At 38.5% G+C, this 26,280-nt stretch overlaps 2 protein-coding genes across 8 annotated transcripts in view; one reads left to right on the top strand and one right to left on the bottom strand.

The window, feature by feature from the left end:
- Positions 1-10,677, bottom strand: part of CPNE3 (copine 3) — a 133,000-nt gene extending 122,323 nt beyond the window's left edge. For 3 of the 6 annotated variants that reach the window (XR_010605708.1, XR_010605710.1, XR_010605709.1), the window contains exons 1-6: positions 10,322-10,676; positions 3,956-4,095; positions 3,190-3,369; positions 1,976-2,050; positions 1,455-1,526; positions 524-607 (exon numbers count right to left, since the gene is read on the bottom strand). Coding sequence is in view for 3 of the 6 variants with exons in the window: in XM_065627170.1 (XP_065483242.1) it covers positions 524-607; positions 1,455-1,526; positions 1,976-2,050; positions 3,190-3,369; positions 3,956-4,087 (543 nt within the window). In the remaining 3 variants the exon portion in view is untranslated. Of the gene's footprint in view, positions 1-523; positions 608-1,454; positions 1,527-1,975; positions 2,051-3,189; positions 3,370-3,955; positions 4,096-10,321 lie in introns of all 6 variants that reach the window. The other 3 variants (XM_065627170.1, XM_065627168.1, XM_065627169.1) reach the window with 3 other exon arrangements.
- A 427-nt stretch (positions 10,678-11,104) lies between these two features.
- On the top strand, positions 11,105-26,103 carry RMDN1 (regulator of microtubule dynamics 1). 2 transcript variants are annotated; one of them, XM_065627172.1, is made up of 10 exons: positions 11,108-11,304; positions 11,801-11,912; positions 14,590-14,677; positions 16,414-16,573; positions 17,248-17,337; positions 17,977-18,032; positions 20,136-20,223; positions 21,857-21,887; positions 23,776-23,909; positions 25,915-26,103. In XM_065627172.1, exons 1-10 carry the CDS (start codon positions 11,161-11,163, stop codon positions 25,951-25,953), a joined length of 942 nt encoding a protein of 313 aa, XP_065483244.1. In that variant the 5' UTR covers positions 11,108-11,160; the 3' UTR covers positions 25,954-26,103. The 2 variants fall into 2 exon arrangements, with proteins under 2 accessions (XP_065483245.1, XP_065483244.1); XM_065627173.1 differs by lacking the exons at positions 21,857-21,887; positions 25,915-26,103 and having other exon boundaries at positions 11,105-11,304.
- Positions 26,104-26,280: the final 177 nt, after the last annotated feature.

Raw genomic sequence — 26,280 nt, 5'->3', positions numbered from 1 at the left:
AATGCGCACAGAACCTCAGTAGCGACCAGGGCCTGAGCTTCCACTACAGTGAGACATTTGGAACCTCCACCTGGGTGGAACGAAGGCTGCTGCTGCTGCTGTTCCGGCACGTTTCCCCTCACTCAGCATTACCCTTGGCTTGCCCTTGCTGTGCAAGCATTGGGTATAATTACCTTCATTAGCAAACAGCACAGCCAGGTGACACTGACATAAGGACCGCACAGGCACAGAAATGCCCAAGTTCTAACCTCAGAGGAGCACTGCGAGACATGTCCCTGTGCAGAATATTTGGAGGGGAAAAAAAAAAAAAAGAGTATTTTCCTTTAAAAATAGGATGGCATAAACAAAAACCAGAGTAAGGCAGGCTTCCCATCCTATCAGAAAAATTAGAGGAAGAGCTGAGGTGATTTCTAACTGGTCTGCATGTCGACTACCAGACCATTCTCTTCTTTTTGTCAGGCACTGTGACACACTGGAAATCAAATAACCTAAATCTCTAGGTTGTTTACTGAAAATATCCTACCTCTGTTCTGTGAACCATCACCCAGTTTCCATCTCCAGTCTGCTTGTGGAATTCCAGATAAGGATCTGACTTTCCAAAAAAATCCTGTATTTAAAGAACATGTAATTATTCCAGAACAGCCTGCAGCATGAATTCCATTAAATGCTAGTTAAAACACACTTAGATTAACAAAAAAACTAAATAATCAGGGAACAAAAGCTTTAGATGAAGAAATGCAAGTCTGATTATATTACAACCTGTGAAAGAGTGGAAGAAAACAGGGCATATCGGTCAATTTAGGATAACATTTCTGCAGTGTCCGCATACATAATATCTGACAGTTCAAGCCCAAGAATACTTACGCTAATGGGTACTACGATGGATAATTAGGAAACCAAGGATTTAATCTAGTTCAAAAAAATATCATTAAATCAACCTGGAAAAATACTTTTTTTTCCATTATTTCCATTATTTCCATTTTAGGAAAGTATTTAACATAAGTATTTAAGTAATTAACAAAAGTATTTAACATAACATAACATAACATAAGTAATTAACAAAAGTATTTAACATAACAGATTTATACACTCCAAGTACACTCTTTACCACTTATTTGAGAGTGCTAAGAGCTAATCATTTGGTATATCCATTGGTTTGAATATTGTATAGAACTCCCTTATCTTTATGATTAAGTGTAAAGATTAATATGTAAGTGGAAGCATGCTATTCACCAAATATCCCTACAATGCACTTTTCTTATTTAGAAATATATTTCATTTCAAAAGAGTCAATGAAGTTACTCTGAAGCAATTTTTCTTCAGTTTCTTTTTTTGTGTAAGAAAAATATTAATGGATTTAATTATTTCAGAAAAAAATAAGAAAAAACTTTTTCCTGTTTTGACAAAATTCTGATTTTACTACTTTATCAAAGAGACAGAAAGTACTTAAATACCTTATTGTCCAGTTTCCTTGCTTCTACTTCCAGTATAACCACCCTGTTATCCTTCACTTCTTCTGCTGTAATCTAGAAAATTAAAAAACTCATTTTGTATTCAGGAACTACATAGTTTTCTCATATACACAACACTCCTATGACAGGTCTATTTTAAAAAAATCATGTTTTCTCACAAATGAAACATTAAAAATTGGGTGGGGGAAGGGAAGAACAATTTGATTTGACATTGGGATTCACTAGATGATGACAATGACAATTACAGATACTGCCCAAACAGTAGCACATCCGATGTCCTAATTATTTTGATGGATGCAATGAAACTTATAGATGCAGAAGGTGGGCTGCTCTCCTTTTGGACAAAGAAATGTTAATGGAGGAAAAAAATGCTTCAAGATACTTTTTGCAGTGCTGTAGTTTAGACACGCTGTGTTCAAGCTACTAACAAACTAAAAAAAAAAAATCCCACTAAAACGTTTAAGGATAAACACTGAAGAGATTTATTGTCTTAATTGTCTTACCGTAATACTTCCTCTTCCAGCAGGTCTGCCATTTTTAAGTACTAATGGTTTTGTTAGAGTTCTGCTAGAAACTATCTGCCAAGACAAAATTTGAGTATCAAGAGTTATTAACACAATTTAATAGATTTTTGAAGGAATGAGACAGTGAGGTATTTTCATTTTAGGAATTTTTCCTTCATCACGAAGATGACGGCATTATATTCACTTCCCATGACCTCCTATAAATAAATAGGTGATATTTTATATACTTCAAAATTTTAAAATACATAGGCAGATGAACACATGCAAAGTTTCAGGAGCAATATGAAATAAAGTGTTTTGTAGTAACATCATACACATACACGGACAAACATTAACACCTTAAGTTCCAATCTCAAATTGTTCTGAAGTTTTTCATACATACCAGTCAAACACATGCAAGCTACATTTCATAAAGGGCTTCAGCAAACAGATATATAAACACAACGTTTGTCATGCAAACAAACATCAGCCTCCCCCTGCAGTGTTTCTAGTTGATTTTATTTTATCCTCTTCAACCAATTCTTTCTCAGAAGCATGTCTAACTCATTCTACAGGTCCTTCTTTACTTTAAGAATGAATAATTAATTTTAAATTGTTACTAAATTTCATTTCCCAACACCTCCATCTTCATAATGCACTTAAAATAAAAGGACTTTAGACACAAGGGAAGAAAAATCCCAAGAAGACTGTCATGAGAAGAAATGCCTTCAAAGGATCTATCAGAATGAACAAGTTAAAAAGAAGCTGCCTGATTGTGACAGCTGAAATCAACAGTAGGCAGAACCAGAATCACTGCTTGCCTTGCGTGGAAAGCAAATTACAAGGTTAACATGACCCTTGTGAACACTACCATGTTGCTATACACCTATTCTCTTCCCACGGAGCGTAAAAATAAGAATAGGAGTATCAGAGTAAATAAACAGCAGCTACTACTTTGTGCTCAGTGACAGTCCACTTACTTTCAGACAGCAATCTGGACATTCACCATTTGAAAGTACATTTCAGGGTATCATCTCAAGACCTTTTGCAAATAAAATGTATATACACTGAACTGAGGCTTGAAAAAACAAATGAAGGTCATCCTATTCAACTTAAGAGTACTCCTACTACACAACATAGATATAAATTTAAGATAAAATAATTGCACTAACTTATATTTTCTTAATTCTGAAGGAAATCATCTGCATACTTACTTGTCCCAGTGTACATTCAAATTCTCCTAAGAAGTCGTCATCATTCAGATCAAAGGTTTTGTTATCGATGTCATATATTCCAAATTTAAGCTTCTGAACAAGCTCAAAATAGTAATCAACTAGGAATTTCTTGGCAAACTTTGGGTTCAAGGAATTCTTAACTCTTTCTGTGCGATCAACCTGCATTTAGAAAGATATCGCTTTATCCAATATTTCACCAACCAAACAAGTACTCAAATCAAACAACATAGTATTGAAGACTTTCAAAAGTTCTTCTTAGGATAAAGTATAAAGACATATCTTCCTACCAACCTTTCATGAAATATAAATGACCACATTATATTACAAAACCCACTGCTATAGGTCAGAGATATTTGAGGACCTGTTTTTCTTTGCTCCCGGTGAGGAATATCTACTCTTGCATGGGGAAGACCAGCATAAAAATGGTAAAATGCCAAATCCAGGATAAGACCCTAGTTTTGGAGTACTGTATCTATAAAAACACATTTTATGTGTTTATGTGGAAGGCTTCTTCTGTTGGTCCACACAGGGCTGGGGGAACCGCTAAAAATCAGACAGGTGTAAGAATTTATTAGAAAACTATTATTAATATGCTACCTGTATAAGTATTATAATTTAAAGAAAAGTATTCAGAGGTGCTGGCATATAATTAAAATATTTTAATGAAATCATACACTACAGTGTTTTAAAAGGTCCAACAAGTTAGACTGTTTTTAGCAGACTCAGGAGAAGCGCCGCACTGTACCTCATACCACTGCTGACCACTTGTGTTCTGGAGAAGCACACACAGCGGGTCTGACTTGGATCCAACATCTTTATCCAAGAGATTGGTGCAGGAAATAGTCAGCTCCACCTTTGTCACACACTGTGCCGCCATTTGTTAATCTAGAAAGCAGCAACAGAAATCATTATTTTTAAAATGGACTAAAAAGCAAACAATGGGATTGTCACAATGCATTAATTCTCTGACTGATCATTAGAATCATTAGCTTGTCAGGAGAGAGATTTGAAGCTCCAAATGCAAATTTAAAGATTTATGATGTACCAACATTACAGTATTACTGTCATATTCTTGGCTTTGCAGCATAGGTGTAAAACTTCATTTCAAAATCCGCACATAAGATCAGGTTTCTTAGAATGCTTGAGGAACAGGATACACGAGAAAGAAAGTACAGTGGTTTGAACTGCTGACAATAAAACTTCACAACCTTTAAATTACATCTTGTAAAACACACATGAATTCCAGTATCGTATAATGTCGATATTAACAATAATTTAATGAATAAGGAAAAAGAAATCATATGATATACTCCTCCAGCAAACCTTTATAACAAAATGCTGAAGCCATGAGGATGGCAGAATTGGAAAAGGAGTTTAACGGACGAACAGGTGATCATGCTTTAGTAAATCTTAAAAAACAACTACAATTTTAAACGATAAGGATAAACAACTCTGAAGTCAAGTAACAACTGAGAATTAGGAGGAAGTGTTCTTTCTGGAGGTTTATTTAAAAAAAAGAACAACTGAAAGCCTTCTCACATTTCCTCATAAGTATCTCAATCATTCTCCACTGGAACTGAAAAGAGGGGCAGATATTAGAAACCTACAGAAACAACTTCATTATCAGTTATGAACCCCACTCCGGGATAACATCTATTTGCAAGTCTAATTAGGTCTGAGCAGCAGTTATTTTCTATATTAAAAAAACCTCTCTATAATTATACTCCTTGGAAATACATTTGATTATTCCCAACACCTCTTCGGGAGGTGAACCTCTACAGTACAATTGCCCTTGACACTCAACAGAATGAGGAAGGCATCTGCTTCTCTCTAGCCACTTCACTTGCATCATACACATACAGCGTACTTGAACACGAAAACTATACCTAACCCAATCCATCTCCCTTTCACTGCATTCATGTGACTTTTGCTGCAGGAGAACTTTTTTTAGAGGCAAAACGGAAAAGTAAGATGGAAAACAGAAACAATGAACTGAAAACAGAAAAAAGAAAACACTGTGGTCTGAGAGAATTTTCCTGAGGTTTCCTGTATTCCACACACACAGTTAACATGTTGACTCTCCACCTCTGTCTTGCTATCTCAGAGATGGACCTTTTGGAGACTAAAGTAAATATAAATCATCTGTAAAGGAACCACTTAAACATCCATGCACAGCCATTATTGTTAAGAAGCACGTCAGATTCATGGAAATGCTCCTGCACCTCCCAAACACCTAAACGTGATTCCATCTTTGAGTATCTTGCTCCCATGACTTTACCAAGTTTCAGTCACTGTCCTTGAGGAAAAAAAAAAAGTGAAGCTCCAAGTTGTAAGTATTTAAATTGTTTTTAAACCAATGTTTTTTAGGCTAGGAATGCATACCTTTCAGAAGCAGTCTGCTCCCCTTTTCCTGGTCCTCTTTTTATACTGGTATTTTCCATTCCCTATTGCTTTCCTGGCTGCCAGACAGAGCTCATTAACAGTCAGTGGCTTTGCCCACAGATTCCAGTGCAGACCAGTGCACAACTCCTTAATTGCAGTTTCCAGAAAAACAACTTTCTGCTGACAAAATGATGCTTTAATACCCACCGATGCTACAACAGCAAGTAGAAAGGGTTTTCACTAAATTCAATAGAATTCAAACTTGAATTGAGACACATTTCTCAAAACAGTCAAAATTTTCTTGCTCTGACTTCCCTGAAACTCCTTATTATTAGAAGTTCCCAAAAAGGATTGTAGCCACATTTGTTTTTTTAAAGTAATGTTTCCAAAATCATTGGTAAATGGTAGCATCCAGACAACCTAAAAATCTCATCAGCTTTTTCTACTTAGCCTGTGTATGTGTGCATGTCCCACCTCTCTTACATCACAAGTACTTTCTTACATGAATATGTCAATTTTGTTATTTCCTCTCCTCCTCCACATGTCACTGACTCTCCCACTATGCATCTAGTGTGGGAAAAGAGCAGATTTAGCAAAAGAGGTTCTGTGCAAAAAGCATCCTTTAACACACAGAGAAAGGAAGAATAAAAAAGCTGCTTCCCTGCCCAATATTCTAGATACATGATTGGATTACGTGCACATTTGGGACACTGGAATAACTTCACATGGACAGATGATATTGTTTAGTCTCTGGTGGGATGAGCCTTGACTGCCAGGAAATTACATCATATAACAAGAGACTTATTTATTCAATTAGTTATTGTTATGAAAGTAACTATGCTCCTGATTGGCCAAATATAATTAAAACCTCTGCTCTTCTCAAACTATCAACTGTTTGTCCTCCAGGCAGGGTACACCATGAAGTGAGGTAAAGCACATGAGAGTGGGGCCAGATGACAGCTTAATAGTCCTTTTTATTAGAATAGCTGGCTTTAGTGTCACTGCCTTTCGTCACAAGTCTCAAACCTGCTCTGATGTAAGCTAGTGCTGTCAGAGAACATTTCCTAGTTCCTGTGAACTACTAATGATAGCAGACCAAAAATCCATATTTTCTAGCTACCTCAGGGCCCAGATGAACACAGAAAAAGCAGGAGAAACATTTCAGAACTTGCTAATAGTCTATTCCTGATCAGCTAATCTAGCCTTAATGCTACACTTAAGCATCGTAAAGTGTGCCAGACTGAAAAAGTCAATGCCACATGCAAGAAGTGCTCCGATCTTTCTTGGATTATTAAGTATTTCCCACGAACCTGGGCAGACAACATGGAAATAAATTATCATTAAGTTACATTACCAAAGAACATATTTAGAATTCTACTTAAAAAAAAAATCCCACTGCACAGACCAGAAACTCTTAATTTGACTTCTAGGATGTCTGTTCACAAGATGACTTAAAAAAGCCATTTCTAAATATCCTTCTGTTGACCTTTTTATTCCTGAATGTGTGTTCACTCTTTAGGCATATCTTTGACGCATCCTTCTCACACAAAAGGATTTTAAGTATTTTGGGTGATGCTTTGATCCAAGTGACCTAAACTATAAAAGATAATATTGTGCCCTGAAAAATAAAATTAAGAAACAAAGATCTCCTGACTTCAAAATTTAGTTGTTTTAAGAAGACAGTATTCATCAAAGAGAAAATGTATTTCATGCATATATGTTTTATCAGAGTATTTTTATGTCAATTACTTTACGGAAAACAATTTATCAATTACGTAATTTAAATAGTATCTTAAATGGTTTATTCTTCATTGCAGTTTCTCTGTGTAGAGCCACTGACTGACTGTACATAATTAACATTATCCAGAAGAAAGAAAAACTTGTATCTCACTAAAACTTGCTGCGTTTTACTGCAGAAACAAGATGGAAGTGAGCACGTTTTAGACTAATCCTTCCTACAGTCCATTTCAAGTCTGGCATGTTGTAACACTTGACGGTTACAAATACCAGTTCTTAAAAATGAGTTCATGGTTAGCGTACCTCAGAGGTCTGCCTCTGGGTTTCTTAGTAGAACACTAAAGCTTCAATAGTAGCATTAAAATGTGAAATGAAAGGAAATTTAAAGCAATAACTGTTATCCCCATATATCAATCAAAGTAACAAGTTCAAATGTATATACTTCGAGGAACTACAGCTCCTCTCAAAATACATAACTTGTCCAACAGTTTCAGGTGTTCATGACAGCAGCACTGTAAATATTATTTATGGGAAACTCAGAGCCTTTGTTAGCAAACAAAGTACAATATACATTAGATATTTCAAAAGTCCAGCAAGAAAAGCCCTTTAACATTTTGAGAACAAAGATCAAATTAGCTTTTTTTTTTGTCCTATTCATTTTTTTTCCAATAAGATAATAGTGCTGTAAAGTAAGTAGACCAAAATCAGCAGCTTACAAGCTCCCAATGTGGCTTACACTCTAAGAAACCTATGCTTTTACACTGATAAAGGTTGCCTAAGAAAAACACGTAAAAACACTATTCCACAATGGTCCGGCATATCATTTTGTATCTCAGCATAAAAAAATAACACTAACTTCAAACTGACAAAGTTACACTTTAGTATAGCCCAGATGTTATTTCAAACCTTGCTATAGGCAAAGAAGAGCTCTCCAGTCAGCTGTCCTGCAATTCTGCACTGTAGCAGCTACTTGTGCTTTGCATTCAGTGTGCTGGGAGGCATCATCCATGCTCTGCATGTATCTAGGCAGTGGCTGTGCACATGGGCACACAGCAATCACACTGCTTCCTGGAACAATCAGATTATTGCTATATGCTAATCGCCTACCATGAGGACTTGCTAATAACCCTCCTGGATGTGAGAAGCACTAGCAGCAAGTTGCCACCACTACAACTAATTCAACTGGCCCCTAACTGTGCCTTGGATAAAGTACTGAGGGAACACGTGCACTCGATCCAGCTACAGGATGGATGGGAAGGATCTACAGGACACAGTCCTCTTTTAACCGCAGAAGAAAGTATGAAGCAAGTGATTCGAATCATTAAGGCTATGTCTTAAACAGCTCAGACCCAGCAACCCAGCCCCAAAACTTCAACATTCAGAAATCCTTCACATGCTTAATAATGCCATTTTTAAATACCTGAGCAACAGCATCTCATCTAAAGAAACATTAAAGACAACCCAAATAAATTCAACATAAAACAGTAAAGAGCACCATAATTCTACTTCCTGTCTACTCGTTTCCACAAGCCACACAACTTCAAACTCGATGCTAGAAAGGGCCATCATTAATCTTAGCCCAATCGATCCAAGAATAGAAGTAACTTTGTTGGGTTTAACAGGAACTAATACTTACAAATACTAACTTGACCATGTATTATTTATGTCGTAAGAGGATCCTGATTTTAACTGAAAAATAAACACAATAAGAAGGAAAAAAAACATATCTTACTACTTAACTTTGTACCTAATGGTATTTCCTAAAGGAAATCATAGTAATGAGAGCGTCTGATTCTAAATCAGAATAAAGGAAAAAAAAAAATTGAACTCCACTCCAAGTAATAACATTAACCTACCTGTGGAGTTGAGATTTTAGTCGTATTACCCCTGAAACAAGGATCTTTGTTGTTTGTACAAAACAGCTATTATGGCTCCCATCTAGTCTTAATTTCTGGAGAAACAAAAACACCTTGGACGTAACACAAGGCTGTAAAAACACCGTGGTACAGCACTGCTACCTTGGAATTCTGGCAGATGACATTTAATACTGGCTCAGTTATTCACCCTACCAGAAATGAACTTTTGCTTTCAACAGCTAAACTAAAGTTAGTCTAACAGTCACATAAAATGCATTTATATAGATTAATCCTGAGATATTGAACACAAACATACTTGTTGGGAAAACACTGCATTCTCCCTAACACCGTAATTAAAAAAAAAAAAAACAACACAAAAAAAAAACCCAAAACAGAACAAATAATAAAAAAACAAACAAAAAAAACCCCAAAACAAATACCAAACAAACAAAAAATACCAACCTAAAACCGAACAAAAAACCCAACTTTGTCAGGTTTCCCTTGCCCCTCTACACATCCTTCTTGCTTACCTTTTTTTTTTTTTCTTCTAATGCTTGTTGGTGTTCTTCATACCCTTTGAAACATCTTACATCCGTGATTATATATATATAAAAAATTAAAATTTAAAACTTCAATTGAAAACAAACAAAAAAAAAACCTGGGATTAAGCTTGACTCTAATTACTTACAGTAAACAAACTTTTTTTTTTTTTACCACCACAGAAATATCTTTAACTTGAACTTTCGGGACAACAAATGTAAGTTTTGGAGGCGGAGCAGTGCATATTACCTTGAGTATACTTAATGCACTTTGAAGATATGAGCATGGAAGCAAAAGTGAAGAGCTTCCCATTTTTTCCCTAGTGGAAGAGTAAATTATGACAACACGCATATCAGTTAAGGTTTGTTTTACACATATCATGAAACTGCAAAGAAAGAAAAAACAACAACCCACTCTAACAGCAGCTAAGGAGGAAGAGCGTATGTTTTTTTAAGGAATGATGATGACATCTGACAGCGTCCTTCCTGAAGGGTGAGGGCACTTTTCAGAAAAGCGTTACACCACCGCAGAGACCGGCACCCAGGACTTAAACGTTCCGGGTACAGCCAAATTTTAACTTCACCGAGTTTCGCTACCTGAGGGACGGCGAACCAGCCGACCGATTCCTGGAGCTCTGCACAAGTTCGTGTCCGGGTCCCGGCAGAGCGCGGCCTGTCCCGGGGGCGGCCCGGCCACCTGAGGGGAAGTTTCCCAAGAGGAGGCGGTTGGAGCAGCCGCGAACCGCCGCCCGCAGCGGGGAGGGGCGGCCCCGGCCCGGCCCTGCCTCCCACCCTGCACGGTTCTCACCGTACGAGGCGGCAGCCCTCGCCCGCCGGAGGGGGCGAAGCGGGCCGGGCGGGCGGCAGACTGAAGGAACGAGGCGCGGGACACATCGACTCGTTCTCCCCGGGCCGGAGAGGGAGCGAACCCCGCGGCAAACGGGCTGGCGCACACCCTGCGCGGGCGGAGGACTCGCCCCTGAGGCACGGGAAGGAGATGGGCCCCCGAGCGCTCTGCTCTGCCCTGCCCCGCCCGCAGACAACATAACGTCCCGTCCCGTCCCGTCCCGTCCCGCACGGCTGCAGCCGGACCCCTCACCTCACCTGCCGCGCCGGCGCAGAGCGCAGCTGCGACCCTGGCCCCGCGGCGGCCACGCCCACACTGACCGTGCGCGCCCCGCCCGGGACCGCCGCGAGCGAGGGGCGCATGCGCAGGCTCCCCGTCTCCCTCACACCCTGCCGCCCGCCCTGGGGCCGAGGCGTGGCCGGGGTGCCGGGGTCACGCCATGGCCGGCGCAGGGGGCGGCAGCGGGCCGGCAGGCGGAACGGGCGGTCGTTGCTCTGGTTTCCACCCCCCGCCCGGGTAGAGCTGGGGGACGGACCGGTTCCTCCGCTGGGGAGGGCGGTGTCGGCGCTCGGTAGAGGTGGCAGCTGTCATGGCGGCGCTGGTGCTGGCGCGGCCTTTCCGCCGCGGCCCCACCTGCCTGGGGAGGCTGCTCCGGCGGGAGGCGGGAGGGGCGACGTGCGGCCCGTGGGGCCGGGGGCGGCCTGGAGCCCGCCGCGGGGCCGGCGGGAGTGAGGTAGCGGGGCCGCCGCTCTGAGGGGGCCGGGGGGTGCGGCCGCTGCCAGGGGCTTCTCACGGCCGCGTAGCCGCCGCTCACCTGCCCGGGGCCGCCGGGCGGGCGCTGAGGGAGGCGGCGGAGGGAGCAGCTGTGGAGACCCCGGCGCTGCCGGACTTAGCGAAGGGCTGGTTTATTTTGGCAAAAGCTGGCATCCCTGTGCTCGTTTGGAAAGGGCGAGTTTGCGTTTTGTTTCCTTCTTACCTCGCGTTTGCGCCATAATTATGGCTTATTTTCAGGCTAGTGCTGTGTTTGTATTTTAAAGCACAATTACGAGCCTCTGTTGAAAAAACTTAAAATACCCTCTGATGGTATAGTGTTTATTTCTTATGGGCTTTTTTTAACTTTTAAAAGCCTTTGTTCAAAATCTGAAATAAAACTGTTGTTAGTGACAAGAGAAACTTTTTAAATTCAGTGTGATGACGTTTATTAATACATGGCTTCTGATCCCATGCAGGTGCTTAGAAAAAGCCTTCAAAGGGGGGTTATGCTCTCAGCAGGGTCCTTTTTAGTTTATGAAGCTCACAAGCTGATTTCTGGCTTTGCTGAGGTTCATGCAAGCTTCAAAGGTAATGTTTTCAAATTCTGAAGTACATAGGTTATTGTAATGGGAAAATTTTTAGTGCCAGAATGATTTAGGAAAGTAGTGTAATGCTTTTCATTTTTTCCATTGTGACTGCATGCAGTGTGTTTCCAGGGTGGGATGCTTTCAAATTGCTTCAGGGTAGCCTTGTAGCAGTCTAACAAGTACTGTCTTTCAGGTGTCACTGAAAGCAGATCTAGTAGCTCATCCTGTGTAGGATATAACAAGGTCTGTGATATCCAACTTGTTGCCCAAGCTTTAAATAACTCTTATTGAGAAGGACGTGGCTTGGTTAGGGATTCAGACCAAACCTTAATCAATTTCTAGAAATCATAGTTCAGATTTTCAATATGAGCACAGTGCTGTTCCCTTTTAATCTGGTCAAACAGCTCTGAGATTGCATTTCAGACAAAATTGAGAAATGTCTTTTATCTCTCACACTGAAAAAGGGGAAGAAAAGCCTTGCTTTACCTACCAGAAAAGAACAGAACAAGTGATAAACTATGATTTTCAAGATCAGAATAAAGGTAGTGTCACTACTAGAAGACATGCCCCGCAAGTGTCCCAATTGTGAGAGGAGCTGAAAGACTTAGAACTTGTCTGTCACATGGTAAATTAAGAGTTTTTGAGAGTAAGCCTAACTGAACGGAGAATGAGTCTAACTCAAATGTGTGCTTACTGTGTAAATTAAGTAGTAGTCACTTCAGATAACTTGTTTCTCTGTGTCTCAAACAACATCTTAGACGTTTATGCTTATAGAAATAAAACTTCAGACAATAGACTTTTGAATGGATAAGGAACTGTTTCATTTGCTGTAGTAGAAGGAGCTTCAGTGAATAAATTTAAGATAGCTATTCGGTACACAAATAAGAAAATTTCTCATAAGGAACATAAATAACGCTACTTAGTTGGCTCTGGTCTTTTTAGTGCTCTCACTTGAATCTGGCATTTCCAATGCCAAGAAAAGCAATGTTAGTGTGCTTTCTACGCAAGGCAAGTAGTAGAAATGGTGAAAATAAGAGTAAAAATGAAATACCTGAAAAATACTCTTAAAGACATAAAAGTCTAATAACTTATGTAAAGCACCTGGTGGGAATTGTGTTCAGAAGTGTGTATTCTAAGCAGTTAGTCATTAGATATATTAGTAGTGTTCAGGGAGTCTCAACAAGCAAACCTAACAGTTCACTGAAGAAATACTGAAAATGTACCACGAAGCTAATGTTGGACACTAAAATCCAAAGTCCACGTAGACCGTTATCTTATCTTTGAAATGGTTGATGGAAGGCATTTAGAGATGGCAGGGTTAAAAACTATCCAGAATGCTCTCCTAATCTTCAGTGATTTATATTCTAAAATCTTTTTAAGCTGAAGAGGAGGCTTTTGTGTTTTTCTCTTCTGCAAGTAAAACTGTGCTGCTGTGAAACATGACTACCATATTCAGGAGATAACTTGAAAAAAGAAAGCTTATAAGCACAATTTTTCCAAAGAGGGAGAGTAGAGCTTATGTTTTGACTTAGAACTTTGTTCACGGACCCAGGAGTAATACCAAAGAGACAATGAACATAGCTAAAAGTTCTGTAAGAAATTAGACAAGGCTTTTGACTTTTTTTTATTTTTCACGTTTTTTCAATTTTCATTTTTTTGTGTTTTGATATTTGCAGAAGAGTAAACTCAAAGTTTGTTCTTCTCCTGTGCGGTTCTATACTTCAATAGAATTATGTACCTGTTTCCTTTTGGGTATTTTTGTTTCTAATTTGATCTGTTCTCATGTTTGAAACCTTTATTGTTTGATATTTCTGTTTTTGGAATGCTGTTTTGTGTACTCTATACATATTATATTTATTTATATATTATCATATTCCACCAGTTGTGGAAGTATTATACTCCCCTATTTCTGTTGACAATGTTTTAAGTATTCTCTAGAAAGAGAATTTAAGTATCATAAGAACAGTGTTTACTTAGTTCATAAATTGGTACCCTGGAAAGCCAATTGTGATTTTTCAAAGTATTCTTGCTTTTAGTATCTTGAACACCTAAAGATTTCAGTAGACAAACTGTATTTTTGGAGTTGTGTTTGTAAAAATCTTAAGGACTTCAAGCAGAAAACCTTTGAGCAGTGTTTCGTTTTGGCTTATTGAGGAAGATTATGGGACCCACTCCATCTGCAGTCATATTCTGGCAAAACTATGGAACCATATTGAGAATGAGGAATTTTATTATTATTATATTTAAAATCTGTACATATAGTAACGAAGGGGCTTTGTTACCCTCAGATATCTACTGCACTTGCTTTCCTAGTCATATTTTTCTTTTTTTTTTTAATTTTCTGTCATTTTCACTAAGAAGAAATCAAATTGCTTCTAGTAGTTTGATGCATTGAGAAAGGCACTTTTGAATGTTAAATCCATTAAGCATCCAAAGCTCTGTTGCTAAAAGCTCTTTTGTAGTTCCACAGGAGAGGTGTGTATTCACCACTCTTCCTAGTCATTTGTTGTAAATGTAGCTTGTCCAATCCTGCTGTGCATATACGTTGTTTGGAATGATGGAACTACATAATTTGTTTCAGCTAGGTTGTCTTGCTCTAAAATGTTTCGTTTATGCTATAATGTTGTAATTACATATAATTTGTTCTTCTGTTTCCACAATTTTAATTCCTTCTGAAGTGGAAGAAGTTATAGAGCAAGCAGACTACCTGTATGGAAGTGGAGAAACTGAAAAGCTGTATCAGTTGCTGGTTCAGCATAAAAATAGGTACTTGATTGCATTGAGACATTGCTGTGACTTCTGTGCTCTACTGTATCTATTTTTCAACTAATGTTCTCTTGGTGGTATGCTGCAAAACCTTGCTTTCATCGACTTGATTCTTTTTCTTCCTGATAGAAAAATGAATGAAGAAAGGACTGGTAGCTGTAGAAGGTGGGGGTTAACACTCATGTTTTTCAGTCCTGCAAAGGAGGCATTTTTGCTTGTTTTGTTATTTTAAGAATCCTTTAAAATACAATGCAAAACCTCATAATGTGTTTACATATTACTAAAAGATCAAAGTATCTGAAAAATTTTTGAGAGTCACTGTTTCATTTCTTTTTCATTGCTGACCAGCTGTTCTTTCTGTTTTCATGTGCTCGATGTTAGGATTTGAGCCTGAACAAAAAAAGCTCTTTACTCATGTAGTTCTCTCTTAACTGCACAAAACGTTATTGATAAGCAAACTGGGACAAGCTGCTTAAGGAAAAAGCAGAAAATGCATTGCAAACTGAAGAGGCTATTACTTTGGAGGAGACAAGGCATCTCACTCCTAGAACATTTCTAGAGGAAAAATAAACAGTTCTTTTCAGTAGTTTTCAGGTTGTTTTAGGTTTTTTTGGTTTGTTTCCTGCCCCACCACTCACCCCCTCGTTCTTGCCAGGGGCACAAATATAATGCCTGGGAAGTTAAAATGAAGGTCTTAGCCTGTAAGAGATGCCATGTCATAAGCAAGGTGCTAACTTGCTACTCGGTCTATAACAATACTTATTATTCTGTGACAAGTAATGATTCCGGTAGCAGTACTTAATATTTTTGTGACTTGGCTGAAAAATGAGTCTGCTAGTTCTGTGTTGCGGTGTTAATTAGAGCAGGACTGCTGTGCTATGAGCAGTGACTCAGTTTTACTCCAGATAAGAAAACTGGCTTTTAGTGATATATCAAGTTTAGCAATTACTTGTGTATGCCTTTTAATATTTTTGGTTTCTGGTAGTTTTGAGTTCAGTATTCCACTGGAGGGAGGAGGGGGAGGTTCAGCCAGAACCTCTGAAAGACTTTTTAAACTTTAATTTAATATTAAAGTCTCTGGTAAAATAGCAAGCCAACATTAAAATAGTAGTTAGGTAAAAGTCTAGTAAAGTGCAAGTAGTGTTTCAAAACAGTATGTTAACAAAATAATAAAACTTAAAATCCCTTATCTTTGGCTGTAACATACCACACACCATTTCATATAGTGATATAAATAATGATATAAATTTACAGCTTTATGTGGTGATGGTAGGGCTATTCAATGTTTTTTCACTGTTGCTCTAGGAAAAATTTCATTATTTAGGTACAATTATAGGGAAAAAGATTCATAATATTTTGAACATTCCTAGTAAACATTAATATCCAATCAGTGGAATGCTGGAAAAAGTACCATCTAGCTAAGAACAAAGTAGTTCTTACCATCTTTCTGGTGTAGTACCGTTCAGTTTTCTGAATATGCATCTTTGTTGAGAAAACCAAGTCCTTTCCTTCAGATGTGTTTGCTTCACAGACCAGAATGGCAGAACTAAGGTATTGTCAGACAGTCTATAATGGGAGGGATTTTATTTTTTTGTTACCTTTGGGTTGTATAGAATGACACATATTTTGTTGTCTTATCACCCACCTGAGATAGGTATTGATGGACTGGTTTAAGAACTTTGCTTGCTTTGTTTCCATTATTGCTTTAAAATGTTTGTGTTTCTGTTTGTAACTAGTGATGACGCAGAGTTGTTATGGCGGCTGGCGAGGGCATCACGAGATCTCGCTCAGCTTAGCAGCACTTCTGCACAGCAGAAAAAACAACTGGCATATGAAGCCCTTGAGTATACAAAAAAGGCACTTGAAAAAAATGAATCAAATTTTGCAGCGCACAAGGTGAGCCAAGCAAAATAACTGAAATGCGTTCTCCGATTTCTGCCAGTAGAAACCAGAACAAATGTCTTTATGCTGTTTCGGCAAAATTCAGCATAATTTCACTTTGCAGTTGTGAATGAGTGAGACTTCTAATTCTCCCTAACTTTTGTGGAAGATCAGAGTTCAGACATTTGCAGCTAAATTTCCTGTATATGGGAAACAGAAACTGGTTAAATGTGTGCGGGACCATGGAAAGAGGTGACTAATTAGATTGATTACAGCTGATGTAATCAGCTCATTCTTCTCTAATGTAGCCAAAAAAATGTCGTACGTGCCCTACATTTCGCATGCTGTTCTGTGCACACTAGTAGCTCTCTAGAGTTTCATTGCAAATATGTCAGGCTCTGGCTTTGTACTGCCCTTTTTTTTTGGTGCTGCTTCTCACAGGCAGAGAGGTAACAAAGTGCAGTCAGTTGTGTTGGTGTCTTGGGTAAGAAGAGGGGATTGATTCCCTTATGCTTGCAGACCAGCATGTTTCTCTGGTGCTGCCTGAGCTGTTCATAACAAATGCTTCTTGCTTGTTGTCATTAATGATGGTGGCAGTTGCTCTGGTTTTTGTTTTTTTGTTTTTTTTAATTACTGTAAATAGCTATAGTGCTTTATTAAATGTTTTCTTTTTGTTCTTTGAATTACAGTGGTATGGAATTTGCCTCAGTGATGTTGGAGATTTTGAAGGAATCAAGACTAAAATTGGAAATGCCTATATTATCAAAGAGCACTTCCAGGTAGTGCATATGAAAGCATTAATGGGTCCAATAGGTAGAGTGCGTGAGAGTTGTGACCTGTTTTTTGGCGAAAATTTCCAAGAGTATTTCTGTTCAAATTTCTTGGTGACACTTTGTTTTTTGGGTTATTGTAACAGTCTGGAATGCCCCAAAAACAAGGAGTACAAAGGATCCCCTGCAGTAAACTAAGCCTCTGTAAAAGAGAGCTGTGAAATAGCCAAGTGCTTTTGACACCTCTTAGGACTAGATGCAATGTAACTGTGCTATTGAGAAATGGATGTGTGGCCACCTTTTTAACTGTGGATTGTGTAGCAGTGAAGAACAAATACTGGAGAAGATAAAGGACTACTGTATTTATATCACCAGAAATTATATAAAAAAGTGAACATGCCAAGTCTCACATAAAACTCTTAATGACCTACTAAACAGAAGTACTTAAAAATCTGTCAGTGTCTCTAGTTTTTTGGAAGTGAGCCGATTCAGTTGTGCACTGAATAAATACTGTATCATCTTGAAGTTCCACACACCATTGGTCTGGTTTAATGAACAATAGTGTTACAGGTCTGCTTTTTTTAATGTATTTTAATCCAAATGTGGCAGAACAACTTTTTACATCTTGTGTTTTTTCTCCCTCACTAGAGAGCCGTTGAACTGAATCCAAAAGATGCAACAACAATTCATCTTATCGGCATTTGGTAAGGTGTATTTCAAACAAAAGTTAGCGTGTGGTAAAGAAAAATGCCAGAATATAAAACATCTTATATGAATTGCAAAAATGCTTGGAATAATTCAGTGGCTTGTAATGAGTTGATGCAAACGTAAAAACGTATTGAACAGGTGTAGGATGTCATGCCTTGAAAAAGTCTGGCTGGTAATTCTTATGCAGTTCAGAAAGATGAAAAATAGCTTTTCATTCAATTTATTTGTTTTACTGTATGGAACTATTAAAAGCTCATTTTACAGACATGAGTATGTTTACATAGACATCAGAGATGTGAATAATACTCATTTTGTTCTACTGACGTGAAGGGAGACAAAACACTGAATTTACATTGAATTTCAGAGATTGCTGCTACTCAGTACAATCTACGTATTGTGCAAAGCTATCGAAAGAGATGTGTTCCTAAAATACTTCCGTTATTATCTGTCATGATACTGTATTTTAAAAGTTACATTTAAGTAAAGGGAGCTTATAAATACTTATGCCGTAACAAAAATCTCTGAAATTGAATTTACAGTTCAGTGAAATTGGTACTAAGAGTTACTGTTACGTAGCAGGTGAAGGGACTAGAAGTACAACTGTCCATATTAACCAGGGCATTCTGTGGAAGTGGGGTGGTTGAAAGCAGGATCTTTCATGTGTTAGTGAGAGACTTCAGGCAGCATTTCTGGTTATTTGTCTGAAAGAGACCAAATCTACTACATTGTTTTACAGAAAAATCTCTACTGTCTGAGAGACTGAAAATAAATAAAGCCAATGTATTTGTAGCTTAAAAAAAAAATACTAAAAACCACAGCCACTTTCTCTTCCCACCCCGCCCCCCCGGATTCTTTTGAGTATCAGAGTAAACTGCAATGTGATGCTCCAAATTTTTTTTTTTTTTTTTTACTAGTTTACAAAATTACTTCAGTTTTTCAGCGTCCACTTGTGATTCCCACATGACCTAGCCATTGCAATAGTCCAAATTTTTCAACAGAAGTGTTATGTGCCACCAGCTAAATGAGCCTCAAAGTCACTTTTGAGATAGGAAGCCTGTTCGGGAAAGTGCTTTAGACATTGTTCCTAAGGAAAATAAGAAAAGATGATCAGAAATGTGACGTTATTACTGCCTTTGGTGTTATACTATCCCCATATTGTATATTTAAATATACACATTATTGAATTCCAGAGTGTCTTCATCTGAAACTGGAATTTGGTATCAGCCAATTCTTGAGTATTTTTCTCCTTTCTAGTCTATCCTGGGTTGAACCTCTTTTATTAGCATTTCTGATACAGCACATCTGATGGCTAAATTTCAACTCAGTCTGTGTATTCGATGCCCTGCCACCCGTCTCTTCTGAATGCTTCCATATTTTATGTATTAATTTTTCACCTCTTCCCAAGTGCTCTGTTTTCCACAGTGAAGAGTATTTTTCTACTTATTGTGGGAGGGTAGTAAAATGAATAGTGTTTAAGGTTTACACCTGGAATATTCTCCGTATTTGAAATATTTAACAAATGTTGAATCCTTTCAGCATCTCTAAGATTGGTGACTGATTACCTTTGTTATTCAGTAGATAAAAAACAGTGTAGAATGGCTGAGCCTAGAACACAGTAGTTTGATTCTTGGGTTTATTTTCATTCTTATAGATAAAAGAGTCTTTCAGGAATGTACTGCAGATCTGCTTTATATTAATAATTGAGAAAAACAAGGTAATTTTGAGGTAAGGCAATGACGTTACTCAGTTGTGCCCTATTTTTGCAAATATATTGGAACACTATCAAATACACGAGTTGTTAAAATCATTCAAGCTCAAAAGCTATCTCTTCATTAATAACTGTGGTTTTTTTCGTACAATATAATAGCAGCTCCCACTAAAAGACACACCAAAATTTCTTTAGCAGAGCTATGCAGCAACTTCAGACATCTTGCTGTTTTGCTGTACAGTTGTTAAGAACTTGCTTATGGAACTTGCAGTGTGGCTGGAGTTGTTGTGACTCTTGGACACAACAGTTACGGCATCCAAGATATGAGAATGTTACTGGGAAACTAGAGGAAAATGTGAAGGGTGTACACAAGTGTTTCCTTTTGCTCCAGGTGTTACTCCTTTGCTGAAATGCCATGGTACCAAAGAAAAATAGCTGCAACGCTATTTGCCACACCACCAACCTCCACATTCGAAGAGGTACAATATGAAAATGTTTCACAGATTATTGTTCCCCCCACAGAGCTGTTGATAGTCTTCTACTAATTTTCTGGACAAAGCTGACCTCTGCTTATGGAATAAGCATGGACTTGGGAGTCCTTAACTGTCATTAATAAAAAAATATAACGAGGAGGGAGGGACATCTGAAAACGTAAAAATCTTTTTTTTTTTTTGAGCTATGGCACACACAGAATAGTGAAAATTATTTCATGTAGTTTGTGCAACAGAAAATAACAAGCTATATGTAATGTAGTTTGCATTTACTATTATGATCTATTGCAGATAACTGTCTGTACTAGTTCCAGTGCCGACCATTTATTTGGTGGTGTTTACCATGTACTTATTTGGTAGTATGATTAGAATTTTTCCCTTTATATTAAATGCAAAAAGTAACAGCTTGTTTTATTCCTTACCACTAACAAATACCCCCTCATCCTCTGGTTACGCATGATGTGGGTTTTTTTCAGTTGAAAGTATGTTTGTTCATCTTAGCTATAAAAAAATCCCTGTTGTCATATACCCTGAAGCATACTGTCCAGATGTATTTCTTTTAGGCTAACGCAGCATCCATCTTATTTAAACACTTGTACATATATAGAATCTTGAGGATTAAATTGGTGATAGGAAAGTTTGTTGCAACTGTTATCTTTGTTTGTTTAGATCAACGAATAACTGGCCCACTATGTTTTGTTCTTTAAGGTGGTGGGGGCAGGGGTCACTAGCAAGTAATTGCACAAGGCTGCTTGCTGTGACACAGAAAGCGGTTTAAGCTCCGATTGAAAAAGAAATAAAACTTTCTAATGGAATGTCAAGCTTGTAAGTTTTGCCGACAATCACCCTTGAAAGAATACAAAGTGTCAGCCACAATTTCAAATACTGCAGAATCATGTCAGTCACAGCATTGAGTTCTGCAAGGCTTAAACTGGCTGAAGAAGCAAACGTGTCCCAGAACCTGTAGTTGAGCCATACTGATAAGACTTCTGCAGTTTCGGTAAAAATCTCTTTTGTAGATACATCCACACTTTTAAGTTCTTTGGCAATATCTTCCTTCCCAGTAGTAACATCAGGAAGAGGTAGGAATGGACTGAAATTTCTGATGTGCAGGATGGAAAAGTACTTGAGAAGTGTGTGTGGATTTTGTAAAGGTTTATTCTCAAGTAGGAGGATACCAGCTGGTGCTCTGTGGGAATCAGTTCTCCCTGAAGTACTTGTCAACATAATGACCTGAATAATAAGATTTGTTTCATCCATTAAATTTATACATGAGAACTAGATGGAGGGAACTGTAAATATGCTGGAAGGTAGAAACAGAATTCAAAGTGATTGTGACACTTTAAAGACTGGAAAAACATGATCCAATTTGGCAAATACGACGTACTGTACTTATGGAGAAGGTGGCAGGGGAATCGTTGAAGAAGCAGTAGTTCTGTTGAGAAGATGTCAAATCTGATTGTACATTGAATAAGACCCATGAGTAGCATGCCAAATTAATAAAAGAAAGATTGTGGACAGGAAGTCCTTCAGCTGGGTTAAGCGTGCACATAAAGCTTTAGTTTGGCTGCTGTGTTCAGTTTATTCTTCATTTTAAAGAAGACAACTTTGTATTTTGCAGGCTCTTCGTTACTTCCATATGGCAGAGGAAGGTACTATTTCTATTTGTTTTTTTTGACTGATGACTTGACATAAACCTCTAGCTTTTAGTATTCTCTTAATAGCAGATCATCTGCTGATAAACATATCAGCCTTTTGTGCTGGTCAGCACAATAGACTGTTAAAGTGGAATGTTTCATCACTATCATCACTTAGAGTGTATTGCGAGTCTTCTTTCAGAATGTGTTAAAGTGAAATTTGTACCTTTATTAGTACAAAGTACTCTTCCCCAAGGCATTTGACTGGAATGCAGGGAGAAGAAGCAAGCAAAAAAGGGAATTTTATGTCACTTTTTCTAAATTTTCTTAAAGTTCAAAAGTCCTCTGTATTCTAAATAGAAGAGCAGAGAAAGCACGCTTTTTATTATTCCAGAAGCTATTTGGATCGGAGTGCCCATTTAACTGGCAGTAAAACTGTCCACATGTAAAAGAAAATATGGACCTTTTATTTGTCCCGGAGGGAAGCTATAAGCAAAACTGACTAGCCAGAAGATAAAGGAAGACAAAGGAAGAGAGTGTTCTGTGAAAGATTTGTATATAGTTGTAGAGTTGTAGTTTAAAGGAAAGGTTCATTGTGTATCTTCCCCTGGGTGTCAATGCAGTTGCAAACTGGAACCAGGGTGGACTTAATCTTAAAATTTGCCTCCAGAATATCTCCATATATTTACCTATATTTGACATAACTTTCTTCTACTGTTTTTCTTGACTGGTGTTAGTGGGGCAAGCTCTGTATCCTTTTGCACAGCTGTGAACTTTGCTTGCTGGAATTTGATGCACTTCAAATCCTGTGTTCAGTTTTGGGCCCCTCACTACAAGAAAGACATTGAGGTGCTGGAGAGAGTGCAGAGAAGGGTGATGAAGCAGGTGAGGGGCCTGGAGCACAAGTCTGATGAGGAACAGCTGAGGGAACTGGGGCTGTTTAGCCTGGAGAAAAGGAGGCTGAGGGGAGACCTTATTGCTCTCTACAACTACCTGAAAGGAGGTTGTAGCGTAGAGGATGTTCTGAAAGTATCATTATAGTTCATATTTGTATATCTACTTTCTTTGTACATGTAGTGTCACTCCATTTTTAATAGAGTAATATACGAATCATGGGCATAGTTGGAGCTTTTTACTGAAGCTGTTGTGTACCCTGGAGTACAGCAGGTAGTGGGTTCACCTGCTAAAAGATGAGCAGGCAGTACTGCTGCTGTCAGCCTCTGTTATAGGTACCAACTACACTCTTAACCAGGAATTTACGTATCTTTGCATATTTTTTTAATTATTGCACAAGAAGTACAAAATTGGATTACCAGCATTTTGAATCCTGACATTAGATCTAGCAGCAGAGCAAGCTTGTGCTATAAGTAGGAACAGTGGGCAGCACTAGTCTTAAATAATGTTTGATAGCCAAAGCAAACTTTATAAAAGCAACTCTTAAATCCCTCCTTAGAAATTAAGTGAAATGTGGGTACCAACGGTTTTAAGTTTTCTTCCTGTGTAGCAAAAGCTAAGCTACTGTCTGTGTGTGCATGGCGTGAAGCTAGGAAACGTGCACGTTACTTCTTTGCCAATACTCACTAAGCTGGTTGCATTGCCTGTTGCACCTACTGGGCCTAGAAAAGCACAGAATTTGAAAAGCAAAGCTGTTACGCATTAAGCTCACTGCTTTGCTCTTTGTGAGGAATCTAGTTTCATTTAATATATTAACAAGCTGCTAGCTAATGTAACTGTGTATGAGACCAAAATCTAGCAAGTATAAGTTTTGCATCGGCTTCCTTCTAATCCAAAGCGAAAATACTCTTCATCTTTTCTGAAATAAGTTTTTAAGCTGTGACACTACATCATGGTTTTAATAGTATGTAACATTATCATTCAAAGCTTTTCTCCTGTCTCCATACAGCAGAGCCAAATTTCTACAGCAAAAATCTGCTCTATTTGGGGAAGACATACTTGAAGTTAAACAATAAAAAGATGGCACTTCTGTGGTTAAGCAAAGCGAAAGATTATCCAGCACATACAGAAGAGGACAAACAGGTAGGGAGTTAAGTACTGTAACAGTACAATTATATACTGTAACAAGTGTGACATCATGGCAGTGGAATGTTTTATGAAGTTACCTCACACTAAATTGTAGTGCAGCACTTGTACTCCAGGATCACATCCAGACACCAAAAAATTCTAGTGTGTTGTAACCATGTCTGAACACGATAGTTCGAAATACTCTTAATAGAGAATTGTTCTTTCTTCTTTGTGATGTTTTTGTAGCCCTAACAACAACCCAGCCTTAAGTGTGGTGTTCAAATTAAGGCAGGCACCTGAGCTAACTTACGTCGGTGTGCGCACAGGTTCACTTTTCATACACCTAAAACTGGAAAAGTACAAATATTCTATTGGAAGAGCTAAAAACTACATGAACAGGAGGAAGAAAAAAAATGGATGTATCAAAAACTTGCTAGATTGCAGTCTTGCAGACATGGCAGTCCTTCCAGGCCCCGAGGGACAGATGCAGACGATCTGAATTGAGACAAATGGAAGTAATGTACCTTTGACAGCAAATCTCTTTTGCTAGCTGACACAAGGCACTTAATGACCCTTTTGAACTGCTCAGAAGGACGCTGGTTTGACTGGGTAGGCATCTCCTTACTACTTAAACATACAGAGTGTACGTCCAGGACGGTAATCCATTAGACTTGTTCAGACCTAATGCTGTATTTAGTATAAACCACAGCAGGTGCAGTTATCTGTCATAAGCAATCCTGTTAACATCAGGACTAACAAAAGTCTGATTTCCAATTGAGTTTTCTTAGGTTCGATTGACCTCTGATTCACTTAGCATTAAGCTGCAGTGTGAGGTCATGCTTTAACTGTTACAGAAAAGATCCAAGTGTTGTGACATTCTGAATGCCCTAATTGTAAGAAACACTTTGATAAGATTTTGCATTTCACACCTCAGCAAAAACACTACTCAGGGTTTCCTCTGTAGATGCTCTAGTAATGCTCAGACTGTTTCTCCCAAAAGCGAGCTTCTTCAGTAACATCTTTCAGTAGAACTACAAGTAAGTGTTCTGTACCTCTACTGCTTTGCAAAATGTATAGGAATGAAACAGCCTAAAGGAAGGAGTGCTGGTAGCAGGTATGTATGAAAATGGTCAGTTCTTCTCACAGCAGTAGCTGGAGGCAGAAGTGAAGGCGTTGGGAGTGATTTTTTTGTTGTTGTTGCAGTAGACAAGTTGTTAAACTGCTTATCTGCTGCAGCAGTGCCTGACGTCCTGGTACAAACATCTGTTTCCTTATGTCCTAGAGGAGTGCAGAGCTGCTGAACCGAGAGAGGTGGAATTCTCTCCATTCTCTCGGTGAATGTGTAAAGTGCAGCATTCATTGGGAACTAGGCTTGATAGTCCAATAAGAAGGAAACTGGCCTGTGGAAACAAATTGGAATTCTTGTCTCTGCCTTTGGCAGAGGTAGGCGTAAGTAGGGTTTCTGAACATTTTTTACCTCTGAATATCTGCAGTATCTGGCTTACGTTATCTGCACTGCTTGCTCTCTCAGGGCCAGAAGTTTGTTGCTTGGGGTTTTTTTGTTGTTATTTTCAATATAAATGTTAGAGGCCATATTTGGATTTTATTAGACTTTAGCCAGAAATTCCTAAACAAACAGTCTGAGAAACAGTCTCCTCATGCTTCCTTAGCCATGTTCAGAGTCTTGAAAACCCTAGCTTGGCTGGTTATGGTCAGATGTAGGACAACTGACTACATGCTGCTACTGGACTACAGCAAATGAAGAGCTTATCTAGTATTCAACCCAAATAAACCTACTGTATTTAGTAAGTGATTTACACTGAAGGCACCGGTTTAAGTGGGTTTATTTCTATTCATGTTTCATGTGTTTAACATCTTGAACTACAGGAAAAAAAACTGACTGCTCTTAGGAGGGTTCTGAATTTACAGAACTGTGAAACATTTGGGTGCTTGCATGGTAAGTTCTGCTGGAAGTGCCTGTAACTACCTGGCACTGTTTTGTTACATTTATTTCTTTCAGGTACAGAAAGAAGCTTTGGAGTTGCTTAATTCTATATAACAAAAACATGATAACAGGAATTCAGTGCCTCAGGTTTGAGCAGCATAGGAAGAAGACCCCAAATACTACTTCGGTTTATGGAAGCTGTTAATAAAAGTACAGCCTAAACTTACTGTCTCCATCATGTTTCAATTAAACTGTCAGCTGGAAGATCTGTTTCATCGTGATCCTGTCTGTTGATTTACATGGGAATAAAGGGCTTCATGGACCTATAGGAGGAAGGTGAAGAAGGGCATAAATTGCTCAGACTAACAAACCAAACCTATGCCAAGTCAGTAGTAAAAATCCACAGCCAAGATACAATCTAGAGCTTTCATTCTAGCCTCA

Source organism: Caloenas nicobarica, chromosome 2, assembly GCF_036013445.1.
Source record: "Caloenas nicobarica isolate bCalNic1 chromosome 2, bCalNic1.hap1, whole genome shotgun sequence".
Taxonomy (NCBI): domain Eukaryota; kingdom Metazoa; phylum Chordata; class Aves; order Columbiformes; family Columbidae; genus Caloenas; species Caloenas nicobarica.
This window is presented reverse-complemented; position numbering and strand designations above follow the sequence as displayed.